The 20,857-nt window shown below is 41.7% G+C and overlaps 1 protein-coding gene and 1 pseudogene across 1 annotated transcript in view; both read right to left on the bottom strand.

Moving 5' to 3' along the window:
- MAP4K4 (mitogen-activated protein kinase kinase kinase kinase 4) overlaps positions 1-20,857 on the bottom strand; it is a 176,787-nt gene that overhangs the window by 12,196 nt on the left and 143,734 nt on the right. The window contains exons 15-26 of the mRNA XM_039840078.1: positions 19,735-19,896; positions 17,077-17,304; positions 16,025-16,131; positions 14,926-15,077; positions 14,159-14,256; positions 13,584-13,592; positions 12,064-12,239; positions 11,448-11,568; positions 10,233-10,424; positions 8,020-8,137; positions 7,528-7,698; positions 1,461-1,604 (exon numbers count right to left, since the gene is read on the bottom strand). Coding sequence (XP_039696012.1) covers positions 1,461-1,604; positions 7,528-7,698; positions 8,020-8,137; positions 10,233-10,424; positions 11,448-11,568; positions 12,064-12,239; positions 13,584-13,592; positions 14,159-14,256; positions 14,926-15,077; positions 16,025-16,131; positions 17,077-17,304; positions 19,735-19,896 — 1,678 coding nt within the window. The remainder of the gene's footprint in view (positions 1-1,460; positions 1,605-7,527; positions 7,699-8,019; positions 8,138-10,232; positions 10,425-11,447; positions 11,569-12,063; positions 12,240-13,583; positions 13,593-14,158; positions 14,257-14,925; positions 15,078-16,024; positions 16,132-17,076; positions 17,305-19,734; positions 19,897-20,857) is intronic.
- On the bottom strand, positions 5,798-5,916 carry LOC120584488 (uncharacterized; annotated as a pseudogene).

Raw genomic sequence — 20,857 nt, 5'->3', positions numbered from 1 at the left:
AGTTATCTCTGAGATAAGGGTAACATTTTCTATTTTTGAAGCTTCTTACAGTTAACAGGTATTACTTTTATGATTGTGAAAACCACTAAAAGCTACTAGAGAAGAAAAGAATATAGAAAATTAGACCAAAAAATTATCACTGGTATCAGTTGATTATTGATCCCTAGGAATCATCTTGTTCACTGTGTAACAAAATGAAGTTCAACCCATTTTTAGCTGCAGATTTATTTTTTCTCCTACTTTACAACTTACTCTCCATCAACACACATGTTTTAAATGGCTGTTTTCTCATTTAAGTGTGATGGTAAAATTTTTGCATTTCAATAAACGTCTTTATTTACAACCAAAAGTCTATTTGAAAACTAAAATAACTGCAAAAAATTTGTTACATATAAACAAACAAGCTTGAGTTGGCAGATAACTAAATCAGAATCACTGCTAGTTATTATAAAACCATTTAAAATCTTACAATTTTGCATGCTCTTTGATCCCAGCAATAATATAGATTATTAAAAAAAATTATGATCTATGAAACATATGTTGTGTGCCCAAAGTTATGTAAGTTACGAAGATATTTGTGAAAAATGTTTACATGAGAGAGAAAAACGAGATAAACCAAAAGACTTACAACAGAAGATGAATAAATGAATTTTAGTGCATCTGTACAAAGAACATTTTGTAGCCACGTAAAATACGTATCACAGAGGAGAGTTTAATGACATGGAAAGAGCAGGCTACATGGTTTGGACCAAGAGTGGACAGGAAGCATCCTAACTACAGGACAGTGGTTAGTATGAGCAGGTGGACGGGAGGGGGATGCTGAGTGTATGTACAAAGGTGTGTTTTAACATCAGTTAAAACTAGTACATGGGTGTCATATTATTCTCTCATTATTATCCTCTGGATGTCTGAAATACTGCATAACCATTTTCGTGCAGATTTTTCTTTTAAGTGTGTATCTTGAGTTTGCGTATGCTTAAAATATTAGAAGCTAAAAACTGGAAAGTTAATACACGCTATTTCTGGATTTTACTTTTTATTCCTCTTGCTTGGTTTTCTGTAGTGGTGTCTTACTTTCTACAGAGAACATATATACTTTATACTAAAAAAAAATGCTCTTTCTGAAAAGAAACTTACAGTGTTAATAGGCAAAAGAAAACAATAATGCAGTGCTTTCACCATCATGGCAACAAACAGTTCCTTGGCACGGAGGGCCTGTGACAGGGCATGAGCATAGGCCCAGGCACTGGGTGAGGCAAACTCAGCCCAGTGGGCAGCAGCTTTTCCACACCACTCTTTAGAGGAGACATGGGTCAAGTGCGCACACGTGGGTCACATCCCAGTACATCTTCCGATCACATGACTGTAAAATCTCATTACTTCAGAAGATAAGCTAGCCATGCAGTGCTGGGAAGTGTTTAAACGGTGCTACAATCCTGCTTCGCTCAACAGACACTTACCGGATATTGTCACCAAGACATTCAGGCCTTCAAGGACATCCATTTGTTGAAATCGTCTTCGGTTGATCAGAGGATATACCTTCCCTTGGCCACTTCTGTCCAGCAGCATCAGGCCACTCTCTGTACCCACTAACAAATTCACTCCTGTTTCAAGGAGACAGAAAGGCCAAGTTTATACTGCATGTGGTATGGGAAGGATAATACCACTTGTCTGGCAAAAAGCAGTTTCCTTAGCTCATCCACAAAAAGAAATAAGAACAGTCACAGGCTAAAATAACCAAACTGCAACAAATCACCATGGGGAAGTGATGGTGAAATATTTACCTGAACACAGAAAAGGATGTAAGAGAAAAAGTGAGCGAGCCTCATGCCCAATTTCCTTCACAACCCCACCAGTTTCCAGGCTCCTCGTTGTCCCCGGTACGTTCCACACTGTCTCCTTGGTGTTACATCTCATTTGCCATGTCAGACACCTGAACAAACCTTCGTCTGACATGATCTCTTGGTCACTTTGTACTTCCTTTATCTGCCATTATTTTCACTGGCAAACTTCCAGAATGGCTATTTATACCCCTTGAATCCTCAACGGTTTATGATTGATCTGGCTTCTACCACCCAGTTTAAGGTTTTCTTAAAGACTATTCCCCCATCATCCTCAAGAAAAAAACAACTGCATTAATTCTCTGTCCCTCAGTTTTAAGAACATAAAAACACTGTGACTTCCCGGTGGACTCATCCTGGCTCTCTGTGCTGAGCATCTTCCCACTCTCTCAGCTGCGTCCAGTCTCCTTCCCCGTCTCCAAAACCCTTCTCTGCTTCTTAAGCACTGACGTCCTCTTGCTGTCTGCCTGCTGGAGTAGCACCTCTAAACCATTAACTCCTAATTCCACACCCACCCTCCCAGTTTTACTTGTACATTTCTGCTGAAATGAACATCTCGCCCTTTGCCACTTCTGTAAACAGAACCACCTTCTCCCACAAGCGCTCCATAAAGCCAGCCAAACTGGCCACAAAAAACAGAGAAGATCCCCTTCCTTTCCCTTTCCTGTGCTCTCACCCAAAGTCAGGCACTGGACACCCTACAATCGATCGATAGAGACCTTAACTGAGGTCCCTGCCCCTTCTCATGGCTGCACATCAAAATAATCCTAGTTTTCCCACAGTCCTGAGTCCTGCGGTATCCTCAAAGGTACATACTCTCTACAGGAGAGGGTATAAGAGCCTTGATCTGCCATTCAAACCCTTTGCCCCTTGAGCCAAGGGAGAAGTTATCTCTCTCTTTATCACGCACTTATTTCCCCAAATGCACTTGCTTCCTTGGTCTAAACCAACTTTGTAACACATAGCAGAGATCACCTTATATTATTAGAGGACTGGAACAGATGTCTACATTCCCTAAACTGGGTAACAAACTGACTGAGATAAGGAATGAAATATCTGTGCTTTCGCAAAGTAATTGCTCAATCAGTATTTTCAGGTAGATAGAATGACAAGGAACAAGAGCAGGAATTTCTTGAACCACGCAATCCATGTTTTATTTCACATACATACATTATTGCCAGAAAATTTCAAATGAACAATTGTGAAGGCAACAAGAAAACCTCCCAGCACTCTCTCGGCCCTGGGCCTGTTCCGCAATGAGCGGTGAAACCCCAACATTTGGAGAGCAGTGTCCACCCAAGCAAGCCATGTGAGGAAACTGGAAGCATCTGCTGGGGTCCTGGGGGAAAGCGGAGGACCTGGCATTTACATATGTCCTTACTAGTACTGCTATTGAAACTCAAATCAGAACTTTAGCAGCAAACAGAGCGCCAGACACATGTGGATGACAGCTACAAACTATGCCGAAGCACTGTGGGCTCTAAACGAACATAGCGCATCCCTGGAACTCTGAAAAACTCTAAAATGTGTAAAGACAGTTTCTGATAATAATGTGACCTGATAAAGTCTCCCCATTAAAAATCTATTAGGCATACATTGCAGGTTTCATCCCGCCCCTGCAGAAACGGTGCGTTTTCCATAGCACACAGCCCAATGTACACCTCCACCAAATCAGAGGTGCCTTCTCTCTAGTACTATTATTTTCATAAGACAGTTTGTTACAGCCTGAAATACTACAAAATAGCTTCAGAAAATTTGGGGAAGCCTCTGGAATTTTGAAAAAAAGGGAAAGACCTGAGTATTCACTACCCCTCTAGAATGATCCTTAAAAGTAATCAAAATTCTCAAAAAAACACAATCATATGTACAATATAAGGAAAAAAGCTTACAAACGCATAAGGCTTCTTCTATTATCTACAATTAAGGTTTTGGAAAGTACATTCTAGACCAGCTCTGTCCAACAGAACTTTCTACTGTGATATCCAATACATCAGCCAATGGTCATATGTGGCTACTGCACACTTGAAATGTGGCTAGTGCAACTGGGGAACAGAACTTCCTACGCTAATTCATCTAAATTTCAACGGCCACATAAGGCTAGTTGCCACCATAACAGCCAGTGTAGCTATGGATGATACTGATATTTTATTAATCAGGTAACATGACGGCTTTTAATTAAAGCTCATGCATTACACTTTAAACGGCTTACAACAAGCCATTATGTTTTTATAAAAAAGTTATTTAATAGAAATATACCCATGAGATAATGACTTAAAAAAAACCCGATGTGTAATTAAAAACAGATTTATTACCAAGATAAGAGCAGTGAATGCTTATGAAATGCTTGCTCATTTTCACAGTTTTACATTTGAGGTTGCTACTTCATCGTGACCACCTCCCTACGAATGCAGAATTTATTTGGTCATTACTTGTGGTGTTTTCCAGACCTATGTGAGGTATTTCTAAATAGCTTCAAAGTTCCTTAATTTACCCACGAAAATAAATGATTAGAACAGTCAAAGGTTAAAGTAATAAACTGCAACAAATCACCACTGGAAAGTGATGGTGAAATAGCTACCTAAATATGAAAAAGCACATAAGGGGGAAAAGCTAGAGAGCGAGCCCATCCCCCAATTTCAGCAGCTTAAACGTTAACTGATAAGCTGCTACCAGACACAGAGTCCATTTGAAAGGTTTCATTTCATATAATATTTCAATATTTTCCTAGTCAATCTTCAGTATCAAGTAGATAAAAAAAAAATATCTATGTCAAGAATCTGGTAATAACTACTCAAAGCATGAGCGTCATGAAATCTTTCTATTATTTGTGGTTTCCAAAAATAAACAGCATTCAAATATCAATCAAGATTTTACAGTGAGAAAGAATAAAAGATAAAGCTGACAAAATCTTTTCAAATACACAAAAATTGCAGATATTCTGGCACTTACAGCCTACCTTCTAATTCTCCATCACGTAGTTCCAAGAACTGTGTAATTTTGTAAAGTACTGAGTGCTAGCAGTCAAAGGAATATAGACAGTCACTGGAAAATAACAACCTTGGAAATTATAGGCCTGCAAAAAAGATTAAGTTGCATGCTGCAATAATTTTTTTATAAATACACTTTTTAAACCTTCCAACTGTTAGATATAATTAAACTTTATAATGCTGATCATTCAAAGGTAAGCTGTACTGGGAACTGCAACTGTACTCACAGAGATCTGGTGTAGGCTAACGGGGAAAATGGCTAAGAGCTGTGGAACATGGGGGATTTAAAATTTCCTTTAAATTCTATGATAAACTATATTACAGGCAAAGCATTGAAATTAACTGCAGACAATTATGAACATTAGCATAGAAAAAATCATATTCAAAAGATGTGTTAAAACAATCCTAGCTGCAAACATAAGAAAACTGCCTTATTAAAAAACAAAATAAATATGCAGCAATCTATAAAACAAAAGTTACATGAGATGATTAAAAAAGAATGCTTGCTGCAAGCATTTTCTAGGAAGGTATACAAAAAACATATGTATCTAACACTGGTAGTAGAATGTCAGTGCGTTGATTTTATCATTTCAAAATGACTCTGAGTTTCTCCCCTTGTCGGTCAACATTTCTCACAATACATGCTTTAACTTTCCTGGATTTAAGTCTTTAGGAGGCTTATTTTTAACCTAACAGGTAACTCATGACAGCTATCACAAGCAGTTTAGGGAAAGCCACCCCTTGACGTGTCTGCAGACAACAAGCAACACAACTCTTCTTCTAACAGTAACAAATAGAAAGTTCCACTTCATTTTTTAAAAATTTTATTTATTTATTTATTTACTTATTTATTTACTTATTTATTTATTTATTTATTTATTTATTTATTAGGCGAGGCAACCCTTGGTTGACCTCACAGATTGCAAAGACCTTGTCAGCTTACAATCCCTCATTTTTAAATTTTTTTTACGCCTACAACACCTGGTCTTCCTAAGTGGTCTCCCATCCAAGTATTAACCAGGCCCGACCCTGCTTAGCCTCCGAGATCAGACGGGATCGGGATTATTTAAGATAGCATAGCTGTAGACTCCACTTCATTTTTAATAATGTAAGTTCAAGATACTCTATTTTTCCGAGGTCTTAAAGAAGTTAATTAGGAAAAAGAAGAATTTTTGTTAAAAATATTAGTTAATGGCAAACAGAAGGGGGCCCAGCACTTGGCAGGACATCAGAAAAATATAAGTTTAAGACTACTAAGAGTGTAAATACTCTGGATAAAAATTACTTCAATTTCTAAAACATCGATATAATTAACACTACTTCCACACTGAAGAGAATATAGTTTTGATGACATAAACACTCCCATAACAGGCCTTTAATATGAACGAAACGATGGAACTCAGGTCTCTGAAATGGTCACGGTTGACATTTACAGAGCAGTAGCAGCAGCAGTGCACGATGACAGTGCTGTGCCCGCTGCTTTCACGTGCTCCTAATTATCCCAATGCCTACTGTTACCTTTACCTAGAGGATTAGTAGAGAAAAGGCCTTATGATCATGAGAGGATTTAAAATACTCAGCAGTGACAGAGACAGAAATCCAGATCTGAAGGAATGAAAGAGAACGCAGGTGTGTCTGCAATGGGTGGGGACAACCTTGCAAGCCCTTGGGAGCCAGCCTGAGCAGGAGCTTCCAAGGGCCCAGAGGGAGGTCAGCAGACAGATAAAATCTAGAGGGCAGATGATGAACATCTTGAGGCTCATGTCGCCTCACTGTTTCGGGGAGGGGCGGACCTGAGTTGGGCTGAGGTGGGCATGGGGGAGGAGGGCTGGCTCAGTCCCTGTGGGGAAGGTGGAGGCCTTTGAGGACACTCCAGAAATACACATGCTGAGGAGGGCGGCAGTGGACTCAAACCAAGGAGAGCACCGTGCGTCTCCTACCCATCTGCACTGCAGCGTCAAGGAAGTAAGAGACTTCCGAGCGGAAGTAGGGTCTCTGTTAAAAACAGCCAATTTGAGGTTTAGGGAGCATAACTAAAACAAAGTGTGGGGCTGGAAGACAAAGTGAGGCCAAGAGCAGGACATCTGTGGGAGTGAAGAAGGTGAGAGGCCGGGGGTGACAGAAAGCAAGTTTTAGAAAGTGAAATGGCAGAGTCCCATGTGTGGCAGACTCTCTACAAATATCCTCTTGTGGTGTCTTAGGTTTTGAAGATGCTTCCCAAACACTGCAGGTATTCCACAGGTAAAGTCAGCTCAATGGTCCCCAAACTTGGCCAGTGACAGACTGCTTTTAAAAGCCTCATTTACATGTTAGGCCCAAGTTACAAAAGCAAAAAAAAAAAAAAAAAAAAAAGTTAAACTGAAACATTTAAAGAAAAGCAATTCGACAAATTTCTTCAGTCTCCCGATAAATATGGACCGAACCAAATGGATCTCTCATCTTTTTACTTTTCTTCTTTACGTGAAGGAATGGAGATGTCATTTTTTCCAATATAGAATGGCTGAACCAGTGCCAGCCCGCACATGTACCTGCTCTGATCCTACAGAAGACATAGGGGTGGCCCATCACAGATATCTGCCATCTCATCCATCAACAGCTTTTCAAAACATCTCCAAACTATCCAAAACAGTACTTCTCTAAAAGACCAGTCCCCTGTTCGGAATAAAAATAAAAGGGCAGAGTAGCAATAAGATACCTACCCCATAAGGCAGCACACAGAATCTCGGAGTTAAATCTCTTCTTGTATTTACGGATCTCTGGGGTGTCACTGTGAGGCCGCGTGTTGGTGGGGTTCACGTTGACCACTGAGCCTTTCCGGGTGGGGTCCTGCCTTACAGCTTCTGGTCTCATTCCATCACAGGAAAATCCCACTACAACGCAGTACACACGGCGTTATTTCCTATAGATGCCAACCTGGCACCTACCCCCGCCACACATACACACTATACTTTGAGGACATATTCATGTCATAACTGACTTTTGTTGAAAAAATGGTATAGGAAATGTACATGGAAAAAAGGACCTTGACTATGCAGCTCATTGCAAATAAGGCAGTGCAAGCGGGATGGGCGCGTGTGCATCCAATGTCTGCACCTGCAACCACTGCCATGCCACGCTTAAGCGACCAGAAAGAGCGACGCCAAGTGACGGGTCCTGTCTGTCAGCTGCTTTCCTGTCGCCGCTTCACTTACCCACGGAAGTCACTGTGGTCCCGCTAGATGGAGAGATCTGTAGTAACCTGGGGTCTATAAAAGGTGTGAAGGAGGAGCAGGATTTGTGTTTCTGGAGTGTGCTACTAGCGGACTGAGTCTGCAATGCAAATTTCAATTTCATTAATACAGATGGCATCAGAATGGTGAACATTACAGCATTACAACCCACTTCTGTGCTATACTGTCCGCAACACAAAGCCCTCACATTCCTGCATTGGCCCCCAAATGCTTAAGAGCACCTCTGTGTGTGCACAGCACACCCCAGCAACAGACTATTTCACCTGGACCCACCGAGAGAGTTGCTTCTCTCCTTCAGAAATATTGCCCACCTAGGAGAGGAATGCTGCATGCTACCAATAAAATCTACGCTTCACGCTTCTAGTTGTTTTGTTTTTTTTTAAGTAAATAATTATAATGAAAACTCCTAAAGGAGGTTTGAAATGTCTTGACCTCAATTCATCAACTCTGAATTTACTCTCCTGCCCCCAAAAGTCCAATTAATCTATGTTGGAATATTGGCAAATCTCAATTTTATATTATTTGTTTTAAAGTGAGCCTCTTGCCAGAACGCTACAGAAGCTTTGGCTGCCGGCATTTTAGATGCTAGATGCGGCATCATTAAACCCACATCAAACAGGCTCATCAGTGAAAGGTGCAAACGACAGAGTAAGGCGAATCCTTTTGCTCTTTTAGGAGCACCACTGTTTTGGTTAACAATGTAACTTAAGACAAAAAAAAAAACACAAAGAAAGTGAAACAAATTGTTAAGTGGAAATGTAATGATAATTAAAAACAAAACAAACAGAAAAATAAACTTGCCAGTTTAGTGAGTTAAGGGTTATAGTAAATACTGTATATTAGAGCAAAATGGAGCCAAGTTTAAATGTAAATGTAAGGAAGAATGTGAGTGCAGGTGGGATTCATCACTGGAAGAAAGAGAACATGTCTGCTCAAGTGCTTTCGTCCTGCACCGTTTCTCCCACCATGGGCAGCTGAAGTCACCATGTCCTCTGGCCTATGCCCTTACTAGGCTCCCAGGCCTTCTGCTCCCAGCTGACATGGCTGCCTGCTGGCAGGCTTTCTGCCCTTATCCCACAATCAGCAGCCAGTCCAGCCGATGGACAATCTGAAGCCAAGCCTGCCTTAGAAGCAAACCACTTGTCCCTGCTCCTCAGAGGGAGAGGATTATTCTGATTCTTTCTAACAAGGAAACCAAAATAGGAGCAGGCAGCAGGCTGGCAATTAAACATTTACATCGACAAGACTGGCTTAAAGCTGCGTGCCACTTTCAACCTCCTTCAACAGTTAGACAAATGCATTTAAACCAAACCTCCCATGAAATCAAACCACTGGTTTTATTCAGCACAGGGTGCTCAAGGTGCACTCTGTCACTGCTGGGGGAGGGGAGGACAACCCTCTTCCAAAGAGCAAAGAGTCACCCAACTAGCACCCAGACGGAGCACCACAGCCAAGCCTTCGAATGAGCACACAGGATCTCCCTCTCAAATTTTAAATTGAAAGCATGCCTGGACCTCTGCTTTTCTTGCTCAACATCCTACTTTTCTAGGTTTCCCCAAAAAGCATTTGGCCTCTTCTTAAACCATGCGTGACTGTGAATTTCAAGGAAAGAAATTCTTTTCAACAGGGTTGGTGAAAACGAATTAGAGTAACCAACCTGCAACCCAACTCCCCCCGCCCCACCCCCCAAAAAATACAGAATACAATCCAGCCCTGTTTGAAGGAAATTCCTGTTTGAGAGAACAGGTCTGTCCATATAAGGCCAAGTCTGCGTAACCAAATTTTTCTATATTTTATTTATTGGATAAAAAGAATGAAAAAGGCAGGTTGCACAAACAACTGCAAGAGTTTAATGTCAAATACATAATGGATCTGAGAACACAGCAATCATTTTATTTAGACTTAAAAAAAAATACACAAAGCCATGCAGCTACACTGATCTAGAGAACAGGAAATAGTGAACTGGCAAGTTTGACGGGAAATTGATCTAGGTTAAGGGATTTGTACGCGGGTCTGAAACATGTTACTTGGGGGTGGGGAGAAGGGTGGGTGACAGAAGAAAGCGGGCAGGCAGGGAAAGGCGGGGGGCACTGGGCAAGTCTCCTCCGCGAACAAGCGACTAGGCGGTGCTGGTCTAACCCTTGGAAAGCAGCCAGCTGTGGTGCAAGACATACCTCATTAGTAGTGAGCTTGTCCTGGGGTGCCTGTGGGGACATGGTGGGTGTCGGCTGGCTGGAAGATGGGGAGGAGGAAGTGGAAGAGGTGGAGGAGGAATGGCTTTGCTGTAAGAGATCTGGCAAGAGGTGAATACGACCGGCAAAGCCATTGCTCTCGTGATGGCTGGCACGCTTTTGGTCAACTGTACTCTGCAGAAAAAACAGGCACACTTGTCTTGCTCGGGTGCTGCTGGAATCGCCTATGACCCTGCTGATAGCTGACTTTGCTTAGGTGCTGTGTGACTTTTCAAACAGTTCAATTATCGAGGAAAGACTGGAGGAAATTGGCCTGAATTGCTCACACTTCCTTGCTGAATGCCTAAGTGGAGCCAACAGAATTCAAAGTATCTCCTCTGGTGGCCACAGGACTCAAGCAGAAGGTGTTCAATTTGGTTTATCTGCCACACTAGCCACTGTTACCAAAACCACTAGCAGTTTTTCTTCCCTTTTTAAATCTCTCTGTTCTAGAAAGCATCCCATCACTTTTCTGAATCCTGGTCTTTTCCATATTCTTCCCACTTTCCACCCGAATGCACTGGCACAGCATGCGACACACTCAGGGAGAAGTCCGGAATGCTAGACAGGTGCCCTGCTCTGTTTAAATAAGAAGCAGATCACTTTCCTCACAGCCAAGCTGAGAAATGAACAGACAGTTGTAAAACTTAGTCATCCAAACTGAGCACAACTGGGTGGTACACATTTAAGAATCAACGAGCAAGAAAACTAACATTTGGGAACACAGCAGAGAGCCCTCCCAGCCCTGCGGCTGCCCAAGGCCCGCCCAGTGACCGCCTGACTGTGCAGACCGCCGAGCTAAGTGCGCTCTGCAGGACCCCCGAGGCTGCCCTGCTACAGACCGGCCTGCCCCCGGCCCAAGCCTGCTGAAGGACACTGCCCTGCGGTTTTTCCACTGTCAAGACACAGACGGAGACGCAGCACGGTGCTGGGTGAGGGCCGCCACAAAACATGCAGGGGGCAGCGATGTGCGGTGGAGACTGCCAGCTACCGTGTTGGCATGCAGCGCGTCCTGCCGCCCCAGCCCCGACACGACCCTTGGGTCTCGTTACCATGGAAACAGATGATGATGTAGAAACAGCATGAGTGAGTGAATGAGCACGTGGGTTAATGACGACAGAAGCTCAGCCTCTAACAACGAAGCGAACACACGGGTACCTGGCGGACGATCAGGGTGCCCTCCTTGGATGGGGTCATGGCTGGTTCACTCTCCACATCATCATGGACAATCATGGTCTTCACGGATTCTGTCTCACCATTGCTCAAATTCAGAGATGACCTATTGAGACAAAATCCAAAGGCGAAGGGCCATGAATCCCGTTAGTCGAGGATATTGTTTTGATTTCACCTCCTCAAAGTCATTAGATGAGATCAGTTACAGGTAGAAAGTTTCCTCAAGGAAAACCAATGCTTAGTGTTTTCCCTTCAACAAAGAATTTCCTGCCACTACAGTTCGTTTTTGAGCAAAAAAATTAGAATGAATAACTTACGGTTAATTAAAGCAGTTAAACTGAAGTTTCCCATTTATCGTATTCTCAAATTAAAAAACAAAAAATAAAATACACATTCGAGCATTAGGGAGAGGCGCTGACATGCACACACACACCAATGGACCAAAGGGGAAACATAAAGGCCGCCTGCTGCTGAATCCATGACAACTGCTCATTACATGTTAACAGGCTCCTATGACAGGTTTAGAAAAAAATTGGTTCCAAGTAGAAAGAAGGCTCAGCGGGGACATTCTCATCCTCTCGAAAATACACCAAGGACTGACGCTGCTCTGGCGTCCTCTGGTCCAGACGTGGGTTCCTCGGGCCCCTCTTGTTCTGCGTCATCGTCTTCCTCGTCTGTCGTCCCCGACTCCTCACTGGATGAGGAGTAGTCTGTCACTTTGTGGGGTGGTCGCACATCTTCCACGGCCCGAAGCTCTTTGGCCAGCGCAGTCAAATCCTAACACACAGGACAGAAAAGAGAGTAAGGCAAAGCGGGTAGGAGGGAGCAGGGAAAAAGCAGCCAAGAATGTGAAGTTCTTCATTTTAACTATCGATAAAACAGCCACAACATCAGTTCTGTAAACCTGTTTTGGAGAGTATTTACTAGTATCATATGAAGATGCAGTTAAAGCTTTTGACAGAAAAGACCAAAAAAGTCAAAAGATAGACAAAAACCAGAAAAGACAAAAAGATGTGGTATACAATTCAAATGTCACAACAATAAAAAAACATAATAGTCTGCTTATAAGCTGATAGGATTTTTTTCTGAACCATAAGATAAAATTCTAGGTCAACAAATGAGTGTAGACAGATCCTTGGAGTTTGTTATAAAGATATCTGCCTCTGAGACAAAGTCTTCTCTTAAGGAGACTGTCCATAAAGCAGGATTCTAGTTAAATAGGGCTGATTTAAAGTATGTATGTGGTGGTTTTATAGTTAACTTCTACTTTTATTTTTAAAAATTTTGAACCTACAGAAATGTGACAGTGAAATGAGGAAGCCATTCATATCTTGCTTCACCAATTGTTAACAATTTGCCACATTTGTAAAAAAAAGGTTCACGACATGTTAAATGAGAAAGTGGTAGCAGTGCGCACTGATGTGGACAAGAGGTGGGGGGGGCGGGGGAGCGGGAAGGGGGAGGCTCCCCAGGCCCCACCTTACCCACATGGCCCCATGGCCCCATAATAATGCCAATGACTATGAGCATCAGAGAACAAAGAAACCCACAGTAAAAGATATTCAAAAAGGGCTTTATTTCTCTTTACTCTTCTATACTGAGATATTTTAAGACTCAATTATCCAAATATAATTTCCAAGTGTGATTATTATTTATATTCTACATTTGCATATAGAAGTCTAAAGTATATCTTTCTCCTTGGGAATTTTATTTAAAAATAATGACTTTTTACAAAGTAGGCTATGCCATTTTTCCTTTTTCTTTTTAGCAGTCCCAACAGAGTTTTCTTCTTCTCCACAGTAAAGAATATGTTTTTCTTGAGCTTGAGCCCATGAAATAGCAGTGATGAAGTACTGGACCTTGAGTCTTACTAACCATTTTACGGCTACAGCTCTAGCTTTTTAAGAAGTTTCTCTAAAAAGCTATATTTAATAATAAAAAAATGCATGCAGCAAATTTTGTGTGTTAAAAAAACAAAGCAAAAGTTTAAGGTTTTCCATTCTAGAAAAGAACAGAAAGGCAAGTTGAAGAAAGAGAAGTAATATAGATTGAATACAAGCTCAGTTTAAAATGCAGTCAGATTATTGCTCTGATGCTGAATTTTCCAGAGACAAGGCTTACCACTTCACCCTGCAGTCCAGCAACAGTTCCGTTGAGCCGGAGAAGCCATCAATGATGAATGCACAACACAAGGAAGCACGGCAGAAATGAGGGGGCAGAGGGAAGTACAGAAATCAATTCAAGCAGGAAATCGAAATTCCAGCAGGTGTTAAAATTCCACAGTGTGTGCAGTTACATGGTCAGTTAATGCAGCAAGGACTAAAGAAGTATGAGGAACAGTCACAATTGCCACTCCAGGTACCAGAAGGCAGAATTTAAATAACAGGTAAATTTAAGAATATATAAAAAAAAAAAGGTATTCTAAAAGCCAGTATTACAAATGCCTAATACATCAAGAATGCATAATAGTTAATGCTAAGCAAAGAGATAAAATGGCTATTACTCTTTCTGTATTTTTTTTAATGACCAAGGTGGGCGGGGCACGAATGTGTCTGAGGTTTACTGCATTCCTTATAATTCCCCAAATCTGTGAGGGGGGCCGCACGGAAAGGACTGTTCCTCCCAACTACATATTTTTAATAGAAAGATCTCACTCAAGCTTGAAATAAGTAAAACTGATTTTGTGCAATTCTTACAGCAGGCTTGAGAGGTCTAAACACTTCTTTTTTATCTTCTGTTTTTTTCACTGCATTTTCAAGGCGCTGAGATGGAGAGCCTTCAGATTTGGATGATGCTGTGAAGTTCAGAGACAAGAAAGGCAGACACGTGTGAGCATCCAGGTGCGTGCTACAAAGCAGACCTAGCCTGTCTAATTTCTCCCCTTGCCCCTTGCCCACCAATGGGCGCCCCTCACTCATAGCAGGGTTTCCACGTGGGTCTGCACCCCAAGGCTTCTGACTCCATACTTAGACCCCTCCACCCCCACACTCTATACTCTCTTATGTCAATAATACTGTAGAGGGATTTTTTCACTAATCTATTATTATGGGTAGGTTCAAATAACCAATACTGATGACAACAGTAATGGAGTGTATACTGAAAGAAGTGGGTTCAAATCTCAGCTTGGTCATTTAGAAAGCCACTAAATTTCAGTGACTGGAATCTGTAAAATGGAGACACAATAAATATATCTCATGGGGTTACTGTAAGGATTAAATGAGATAAAGCACATAAAGTGCTCACAGAGGTAGGTGTGTGTAAGCTCTCAAAAGTTGACTCTTTATTATTAAAATTATGGTATTAGTGTCATTAGCAACCCGTATTAAAATATTGTTTTGTGATATGTAGCTGGGTAAAAACCCCAGGTCTGTTTATAAGATTGAAAAGGACTAAAAAGGATCTCCAATACACTATCGTAGCCCAGTATCGTTTACAGGAAAAGGCGACAGGAAAGGCATCCTACATCTCACTCGGAAGCGCTCTCCAGAGCCACTCTGAGACCCAGGGTGGGAGCCAGGCTGCGACCCTGAGTTGCTGGACCCCGAGGAGCTGCCACTGCCAGGCCTGGGCACCAGCTTCTCCACTCTCTCCCATAGCAGCCTGGGCTCGATACCGCTGTGGGGAAAGCAGAGAAGAGCTAATGCATCATCCAAACAAATCACAGGCACGTGCAGAAGTGCAGGCATGATGAGAAAAAGAGCCGACAAACAGCATTTAACATTAAACGTACCAAAAGTTCTAACAACATTATTATTCATGGGTTTTATCTCAGATATATTAACAAACCAAAAATGCTAAATGCTAGTCTACTGTTAGCAGACCCGGTATGAGAGGAAATGCTACTGTTTGGTCTAGAAGTATTACTATTTCTGTCACGGCTACAAACATAGTCTCTTTTTATAAAAAATTCCACTTTTATATAATCACAAAATTATACTGTTTCCAGGCTGTAGCTCCCAGCCACCCATTACTGCTCTCCTGAACTGACACTTGTGCAGTACACTCCTCTGTATGCACTGTGCTGGAAATGAGACAGACGGCACACGCCCAGGGCACACGTTTGCTTAGGTGAGAAGTAAGCACAGACTCAGGCACAGGCCAATCCCACTGTCCGCCCTGACCACTTTGGGGAGGTTTCCAGTTATACTGAGGTTCCGTGTACAGAAGGCTAACTTCTGGCTGTCCGTCAGGCCCTGGCTATCTTCAGCAGCCTGTCTGTGACTCTGTACCACTCCCGAGGCCTTAAGATACCATGTAGACAGTAAGGTCCCTCAGGTTACAATCCTCTAGAACCACCACCCCCTGGGCCAGTTCCTTCCACTGACTGGGACAGAGACAGGTGCTAACTTTCACATTAAAGCTGCCACAGGACATAGCTGGACTTACACTCTTCATGACAGATCAGTTTAATGATATTCACATTAATGGTTGGGAAGGCAGTCTTTTATAAACTGATTATCTCTTTGCTTCAGAATGCCCCTGTCTACAGGCATTTGTATGAAAAGAGATGACACACACCACAGGACACTGTGAGGAAACCTCCAGCTTCCCTCTCGTGTTACCTGGTGGAGTTTCTTTGACCTGCTTGGCTGTTCTGCTGCCCACCACCCTGTAGTGGGGAGTCCCGACGGGACAGAACGGGGGAGCGAGACGTTGTTCTCACAGGAACCTTCAGGTGGAAAAGACGGCAATTAAATTCTTGAAAATATGAGCAGAGAAAAGATTTCCCTACCCAAACATATTTTTACAGCAGTCCCAATTTCATCAGCCTTACTATCACCGACCGACCCTCCACCCACACCCCTGACCCTTCTCTGCTCTCCACTATAAAACAGAGAGAGAAAATTCAGTCAAAGCCTTCAAAGGAGCCAGGACAAGCAGCCCTTCTATGCTTCTGTAACATGTAAATGATGTTTGGACTAAAGTTTGGTGGCAGGGGACATACAAAGCATTTTGCTGAGATAATGTAAGAATAGGGAAAATAAGCTCAAAGAAACCAAACATCTACAAATGGATCAGTAGGAAACAAAGACTGGTAGAAGCAAGAAATTATTCAGAGGAAGCAAATTCCAAGTGGAGGAATAATAAACTAAAATATGCCTTTTTTGTTTAATTTTGTCATTAAGTAATTACAAAAACAAAACGAAACAAAAAAACCTAAAAACTCAAAAAAAAAAAAAAAAAACAACCCACCTCAATTTAAAAAAAAAAAAAAAATCATTCTCTTTGACATTTTAAATTTTTTTGTGAGAATTTTTCTAAAAATTTTGATGCTGGTTAATGTTGCAAAATAATTTGCAGCTTCTGCATAAACTTATAAGACAACTGCTAATGTATGATTCTGTTTGCTCTAGAAGCATATTCTGTATAGACTTCCTCTTCAATCACTGTGTTACCTTGTGTTTAAGCACAGTATTAACCACAACAACAGCTGACTGGATGCTGGCTGAGTGTAGCTGAGTAACTATGGGACTTTCTCCCCACTGTAAAAAGTTCCTTTGAAATTTCATTGCCCCTTAATTCTGGTGAAGTCGCCATACCCTTAATAAAAATAATTTTTTTTTAAATAACAAAAAGGAAAAAGAAGCGCACGTCTGGTCTTTCTGCTTCTTACCCTTGGAGGCACCTCGTCACTGCCTGATCTAGACCACGCCTTTTGGGTGGGGTCAGGTACCTCCGACTCACAAGTCTGACTTAGCGCCTCACTGCGGGGAGGTGGGCATGGGTCCTGAGAGCGAAGATGGTGGTGTGCAAATTTGGGAGGAGAAGGGTCACTGAAGGAATGGGATCGCGAGACAGGGGAAACATTGTTCTTGAGAGATGCCAGGTGGGACCACTGTACCTTACAAGAAAACAAAACACAAAACATTCAATGCGTTCTGCAGAAAACGCTTTTCTGGTCAATACCCAATCCAAAGCAGGAACTGGGGGAATGCAAACCAGGGTGCTATGGTATTAGTATGAGGTAAACCAGGCAGCCAAACAGTTATTTTTTCAGTGAAGAAGTGGTCTGGGGAACAAAATATGCAGAAAAGAATAAATGTACACTATAAGGAAAATTCTTTTACTATCTGGACAAACATTACAGATAAACATGAAAATTTAAAAAAAAAAAAAAAGGCTTTAGAGCCTCCTGTCCTGAAAGGAGGGGCAACGAGCTGCATGCACATCCATGTCAAAGCAGGGACTGGACGGGCAGAGAGAGGGAGCGGGGTCACAGATGGGTGCTGCCATACATGCAAACCTGTCTATCCTTCCGCAGGTTGCCTGGCAGTATAAGATTTCAGACCAAGTAATGGCAAAACAACACATTTAATGAGCAAGGACAAACCCCTCAGGTTCTGACAGGCTATAAGAGCATAACTTTTCAAAATATACCAGCAATTTTCCTTCTTTCTTCCCCCAAGTCTTAAAATATTCAAACCTTAGATATAGCTATACATCTTCCTACTAGTTATAAAAGAAAGAACTTTGATTTCTTTATAAATATTCATTACTATGATTACCCAAACTGATCTTCTACTTGACAATTACTCAACAACTGAGTTTATCTGGTTGCTTTTAAATTGTGAAAACAGTCTCTGAAATAATCTGTATTGTCTTTAAATTCTATTTTATTGTTTTAAAATACATGTTCGATATTGCAATCTACGTAATTCCAGCTATGTATCTATTAATTGAATGCATTTAATGAAAAGTGGAAATACCAAATCACAGTTGATTCGACTTTTCCAAAAGCAAGATTCAGAATTAGTTGCATATTTATGATTTCTATGATTTTTAGGTGACAGTCACATAATTCCAGTTATTGGCATAATCCTAGATGCCTAAAATGTTTAAAATTTTCAGAGGGAAAATGATGGAATTGAAAGTATTATCTGTAACTATAATTTTAAAAATGGGTTTTAAAATACTCTTACATGAAAAAAAGTTCCCCCAAATAATGTTTTCATAGGTGTATGTTTTAGCCAAAAGGAACTTTATATAGAAAGAGGAAAATGGAGACTGTTTCCAGGCCTTACATTAGCTAATCATTAATATAAAAAAGTAGTCTATATAATTCATCTACTCCTATTTTCTAAACTATTAATGGCCAAACAGATAAAGATTTTTTATTTATGGTAAGTTTACTTCCAGAATAAAAACTTTTCATACTGAACTCTTCGTAAGAGTATCATCAAACTAATTCTACCAGTCTCTCCTCCCTCCCTTTTCCCTATTTGTCCTGTCTTGCTTCTTCTTTTTTTTCCATCCCTCACTCTATGGAGTTGCCAGGTGGCTTATGGTCAGCTCTTCTGTGAATCAAGAAGCTACTGATCTCATGTAAATACCCGCCACTTCCCGAACCCCCCACCCCTGAGCTCACACACCTTTTGCTTACGTCATGGTTTTTTGTGTTTTTTTTTTAAACTCCTCCACACCGGAATTATTTACTGTAAAGCACATTCAAATCTTCATTCAAATTTGTTTTTCAGAACAACGCAACTACTTCTATCACAAAATGTGAACTTCTTTCTCCTAACACATGAGAACATCAGTGACAAACTCAGGCCTAAAAACTTAATCCTAATACTCTGCGGGCAAAATGTCTATGAGTCATTTATCTTCGGCGAGAGAGTAGGAGTCATGCTTTGAGGATCTCAGAGATCTCTGATGTGGTAATCTCTGGGTCTGCCTTCTTCTCCAGATGGTAGAGAGGGTTTCTCCTTCACTTGGACAGTGAGAGCCTGTGACCTTTATCCCAACCTACTTCAGGGAAAGCCACACCTAACCCACTGGGTCATAACCTTTTTGGATCTTGAATCTTTTAAGGATCTCTTAAAAAAAGGCCCTTCTCCCAAAAACTATGCACATTTGGACAAAACCAAAAACTCCTATCTGAAGCCCACTCATGGAATTGTCCAGGAGCCAAGAGTTACAGGTCAAGAAAAGGTTCTGGTTCTCCCTCTGGGTACTTATGATACTAATTTTTTAAAAATTAAATCGAAAAATCTTGGTATTAGAATAAGGAAGCACTTATTAGGGAAGGCAAAAAGTTAGACTAAAATAAGAAATTACTGAATCCAGATAATCTTCATGAGTCCAACGAAAATCTTTAAAAGAAATCCTCTTTCCCCAATCAACTCTTTAAGTTAGTCTAGACTCAGCCCTGCTAACCCCTTCTCTTCCCAAATGTGGTGACACACTGAGACGCGACCACCACAAGCAGGCCCGTGGCTCGACGAGCCGTCACGTGCGTCTCCTCGACCCACAGCCAAGTGGCTGTCGCTACCTGTGGCTCGGCTGGTCTCTGCAGGGCGGGACGCACAGACTCGGAGTTGCCATTGGAAAAAGACTCTGATCTGGAAGGCACTGGTGGCTCCAATACTCTGCCTGTCTGCTTAGACTGGCCTTCAGGGGAGCTGTGGTTAGTTTCCCTAAATCTATCTTCCACCTGCATCAGAGAATTAGGAGACATAACTCAATGTTAGTGAGGGAAGAGCAGAGATGCCGAAGAAAGCCTGGAAGTGGATACTTTGAAAGAGAAATTGTTTTCTTCAACTACAAGAAAAGAGAGGGGCAGCTTAAAAAGGGAGGAAGCAAATAAAGCAGGACTAGGATTCGATTCAGGATATAGTAATACCTATGAGGATAAAAATCAAGAGAGGCAGCCTTTAAAATCTCCTGGCAGGAATTTTAGGGTTGTACATGATGATAAACTAGAAAAATGGTTAAACCATTTTTGGTTAAACCAGCTAAATCAAGAGATTAAAAGACTATCATCAAGAATTCTCAAACCATTTCATTCCTCCGAAAATAAAGGCATTCCAGGGCAAGCAGAATGCTGGATCCTGGAACCCACTGAGGGCCAGATGCAGTGGGATGGCGCCACCTACAGGCTAGCACTCAGTGTCCTCTGGAGGCCGACTAGCTAGCTCCCCATCTCTCTAAAACCCCTAATAGTGACTGCTTTGCCACCTCTTTACTGGGAGGCTCTGGGTGACCCATAGCACCAATTTAGTAACAAGTCATCATTATAAAAAGTCAGTAAATGGGGCTATAGGCACACTGTGTCGTTGTGGCAGTTTTGGAAAAATAGTTAGCCAGGCCGCCAAGTCCCTTGTTTACATTTTAAAAAATGATTCTCCCACACTGTCTTCCCTCCCGTTTGGTTTCCTGTTCAATTCGCCTGAGATTTGCTAACAGAGGTGCTCTGGTCCTCTCTGGAAAAAAACACTTAACTGCATGAGAGACTGGGCAAGTCTCCTCCCTGCTCTGAACCCCAATTTCTCAGCTAGAAAATCAAGAGGGCGGATGAAATCACCAGCTGATGTCTGCACCCCATTCTAGCATTCACATCCTAAGAGGCGGGCGTGGACATGGGCTTGCTGCCTAAGTGACACAGGAAGCGGTAC

The sequence above is a fragment of the Pteropus medius genome, unplaced genomic scaffold (genome assembly GCF_902729225.1).
Source record: "Pteropus medius unplaced genomic scaffold, Ma_sr-lr_union100, whole genome shotgun sequence".
Lineage (NCBI taxonomy): Eukaryota > Metazoa > Chordata > Mammalia > Chiroptera > Pteropodidae > Pteropus > Pteropus medius.
The sequence above is the reverse complement of the archived record's forward strand: the minus strand, read 5'-3'. Positions and strand labels throughout refer to the sequence as shown.